The 4,506-nt window shown below is 40.8% G+C and overlaps 1 protein-coding gene across 1 annotated transcript; it reads left to right on the forward strand.

Annotated features, from left to right (window-relative positions):
- Positions 1-2,950: 2,950 nt before the first annotated feature.
- On the forward strand, positions 2,951-3,936 carry LOC139402135 (aquaporin-8-like; the record flags this gene model as incomplete). The annotated part of the gene is made up of 2 exons (XM_071146214.1): positions 2,951-3,243; positions 3,810-3,936. Coding segments are annotated over exons 1-2 (420 nt in total), but the record flags the coding sequence as incomplete, so codon positions are not given.
- Positions 3,937-4,506: the final 570 nt, after the last annotated feature.

Consider the following 4,506-nt stretch of genomic DNA (forward strand, 5'->3'; position numbering starts at 1 on the left):
TTTATTAAAGCTGTTTCCATTCTTACAGACTTATTGGAGGACAAAATATACTTCAGGAATGAAAAGACTCCTCAGACTCAAGTCACATTCTTGATGTGTGGTGGAAAACGTTCATCCTATCACGTGAAATTCTCCCTTCTAGGAAGTGAAATATTTGTGCCTAAGATTACATATTTTGTCATTACATTCAATACACTATAACTCCCCCACCAAGACGGAAAGACAAACAAGTATCAGGAAAGATCAACAAGTTATGAGGTTAATATCAATGTCAAATGATTAGACCATTTAACATTGAGCCAACACTACATCCATTGTTTTGGTCCTTGCTGTTTCCCAGAACATTATGTTTCTATTAAGGCATAATATTATCATTTATGGTATGTGGTGGTATAATTTAGAGGTTTATATTTTCTGACCTTGTATTGAAAAGCAGGATGAACATTATTTGATGGCATATGAACAGGGCCAGGAGTTTTTCCTAACCCGGTGACATGACCAGGAAAACCTCCAGATTCTATTTATACATAAGGTGGTCAGGAAAACTCATAGCTCTATATGAAACCTATAACCTTAAAGTACAGTGGCTTATGAAAGTATTCACCCCTCTTGGCATTTTTCTTATTTTGTTGCCTTACAACCTGGAATTAAAATAGATTTTGGGGGGGTTTGAATCATTTGATTTACACAACAACTATCACTTTGAAGATGTATAATATTTTTTATTGTGAAACAAACAAGAAATAAGGCAACAAAAAAAAACAGAAAACTTGAGCATGCATAACTATTCACCCCCCCAAGTCAATACTTTGTAGAGCCACCTTTTGCAGCAATTACAGCTGCAAGTCTCTTGGGGTATGTCTCTAGAAGCTTGCCACATCTAGCCACTGGGATGTTTGCCCATTCTTCAAGGCAAACCTGCTCCAGCTCCTTCAAGTTAGATGGGTTCCACTGGTGTACAGCAATGTTTAAGTCATACCACAGATTCTCAATTGGATTGAGGTCTGGACTTTGACTAGGCCTTTCCAAGACATTTAAAACTTTCCCTGTAAACCACTCGAGTGTTGCTTTAGCAGTATGCTTAGTGTCATTGACCTGCTGGAAGGTGAACCTCCATCCCAGTCTCAAATCTCTGGAAGACTGAAACAGGTTTTCCTCAAGATTTTCCCTGTATTTAGTACCATCCATCATTCATTCAATTCAGACCAGTTTCCCAGTCCCTGCCAATGAAAAACATTCCCACAGCATGATGCTGCCACCACCATGCTTCACTGTGGGGATGGTGTTCTTGGGGTGATGCGAGGTGTTGGGTTTGTGCCAGACTGTCACGACTTCCACCGAAGTCGGCTCCTCTCCTTGTTCGGGCAGCGTTCGGCGATCGATGTCACCGGCTTTCTAGCCACCGCCGCTCCATTTTTCATCTTTCCATTTGTTTTGTCTTGTTCCTTACACACCTGGTTTTCATTCCCTAATCATACTGAATGTATTTAGTCCTCTGTTCCCCTACTTGTCTTTGTGTGTAATTGTTTATTGTTAGATGGTGTTTTGTCTGGCGCTATACTTTATTACTGTTTCCGTGTTATTTTGGCACGTTGATTTTTCATGTATGTTATTTGTGGAACTGAATTCAAATGCGACTATTTATTTCACTCTGCCTCCCTTATACACACCTTACACAGACATAGCATTTTCCTTGATGGCCAAAAAGCGCAATTTTAGTCTCATTTTCATTTCACTTCACCAATTTGGACTGTTTTGTGTATGTCCATTACATGACATCCAAATAAAAATACATTTTTAACAACAAAATAGGAAAAGCGCCAAGGGGGATGAATGCTTTTGCAAGGCACTGTATATGTAAAAGATTGTTATCGTAATATGTTATTCTAATTATTATGTAGATATGTTTCAGTCACATTACATATACAACACAGGAGGTTGGTGGTACCTTAATTGGGGAGGATGGGCTCGTGGTAATGGATGGAGCGGAATAAGTGGAATTGTATGAAACACATCAAACACATGGTTGCCATGTGTTTGGTGCCATTCCATTTGCGCCATTCCAACCATTATTATGAGCCGTCCCCCCCTCAGCAGCCTACACTGATATACAAGTGGATTGATGGTAATTCAGTAGTTATGTAGAATGACAACTTATATAGACAGTCATATAATGAGGCGGCTTGTCCATGTGTTCTATAACACACTCATCATTTTGGTATTTTATTAGGATCCCCATTAGCTGTTGCCATAGCAGCAGCTACACTTCCTGGGGTCCACACAAAACATGAAACATGACATAATACAGAACATGAATAGACAACAACAGCACAAGGACAGAACTACATACATTTAAGACGTGACACAGAGCCTCTATGCTGTACTTCTATTGTATTTTAGGCAATAGCTCTATCTGCAGAAGCAGGGTTTCTGTCCCTGTATTCTAACTGCATAATGTATATTTAAATGTAAGCTATTCATTTCACAACTAGTATTCATAATACTATTCATAATAACAGTCATGGGGAAATCATTTTGATTGATTCATTTATCCATACAAAGTCCTGACAAGTATGTTTGAAGTTAAATCAAAAGTATTGCATTTAACGGTAATCACTTAAGCGAACAATATCTGAACATTTCTTGCATTTTGTCTCATTGTTTGATGATCTGGTAGCATTTTTCTGCCCAGCTATCTGGACCATTCCAAGAAAATTACTTATCAACTTCCCCCTCCGCTATCTTCACCCCACCTCCGCCCCTCACCTCCACTTCCCTCCTTGTCTTCGGTCCTCCACCTCCTCCCATTCCTCCACCTCCCTCCTCCTCATCCACCTCACCCCTCCTCCTCCCTTCTTATTCCTTATCAGCACTCTTGCGTAACCTCTAGACTTAAGAGCACTAACAACCCATGGGCTGTTTCCAGCCTTACACAGTCTAACCCAACACCATGGCTCTCTATGAGTCTAAGACCGAGCTCTGGGACCTGGACATCAATGTGATCCAGCCAGAAGGGAAAGGTCCAGATCCAGCCACAGATGGAAACAGCAGTACAGAGTCGTTCAGGGATGCGTTCCAACGTTATATCCAGCCCTGTCTGGCAGAGCTGCTGGGTTCATCTCTGTTTATCTTTGTGGGGTGTCTGTCTGTAATCGAGAACACAGAGGGCACCGGAAGGCTGCAGCCGGCCCTGGCACACGGCCTGGCCCTGGGCATCGTTATCGCCGTGCTGGGGGAGATCAGGTAAGGCTGGGGGCCCCTCTGGGGGTGGGTGGTGAGAGGCTGGAAGGTAATAACCTGGTCCTAGATCTGTTTGTGCTGGCTGTATAGCCAACTTTTCTGGCCATGACATGGTATAGGTTTTGGGACTAGGCTGGGAAGTTGATGCTCAGGTTTTCAAATGTTAGCAGAGCAGCAGAAGAGTCTGTTCCTAGGCTTTCAACATGCAGCATGTTGATGCATAACAGATTGTGTAAAAGCATTGCAAAAATGAAGACTTGTAATGGATCTGTTGATCAGCATTGACTTGAAGTTTTATGACTGTGCTTTCAAAGTAGCCTACAATAGATCATTACAATGCACAACAGGATTTTAAAATCACACTTGTATCATTTTGATGAGGCAATCTACATTAGCATTTTTTCTTAATATGGTTTTATTGTTGCTACTTGCCTCTATATTTAAAATAGTTTGTTTTGTTTTCTAAAGGATGTGCCTCATATAAAAAAACTATTGTGAACTGTTTAAAATAAAACAACTTAATTAAAATGTATTAGGGTAATTCAATTGTTCCATGTCTCTCTCTGCAGTGGGGGCCACTTCAACCCAGCAGTGTCTGTGTCTGTGTTTCTGATCGGGGGTCTCAACATCATACTGCTGGTCCCCTACATACTGGCTCAGATGTGTGGAGGGATGATAGGGGCAGGACTAGCCAAGGTGGGTACTCTGTAGCCTACTAAAAGGTTTGTTGCACTTCTACTCGTACTAACTTGGTATTTAATAGGATCTTAATTATAATTGTTCTTATTTATTGACATTGAAGACATGTGCATTTATTTAACTTAATTATTTGGTAACAATATGTACTTTCTAGTACAAACATTCAAGAATTCAATATACAGTATTTGGTAACTACCTGGCACCAAATGGGTAGGCCTACTGTCACTAAAGACTATGTAAACATCAGGAAAATATCAGCTAGATCTTTCACACTTTCAGAGGTTTGATCATCCCATAACACTTGTACAATCTGCACTTATCCTAACAGTATGACCATCCTCATTCTGTCAACACTTCAGATATGGATCATGACAATAATCTCTTTCTGCACCTACCCTGCTCTTCTCTTGGCTGCTATCAGGACAGTAAAACGATAAAGCAATTGGCGTCCATGAGGGTTGAGTGACCAGGCAGTCACCCACTCTACTCTATTGGCAGTCATGTACATGTACAGTACAGTGTCCTTAGAGATGAACAAGATCAGTTGAGTCTGTGTTTCACCACCTT

This window comes from Oncorhynchus clarkii, unplaced genomic scaffold, assembly GCF_045791955.1.
Source record: "Oncorhynchus clarkii lewisi isolate Uvic-CL-2024 unplaced genomic scaffold, UVic_Ocla_1.0 unplaced_contig_705_pilon_pilon, whole genome shotgun sequence".
In the NCBI taxonomy this organism is placed as follows: Eukaryota; Metazoa; Chordata; class Actinopteri; order Salmoniformes; family Salmonidae; genus Oncorhynchus; species Oncorhynchus clarkii.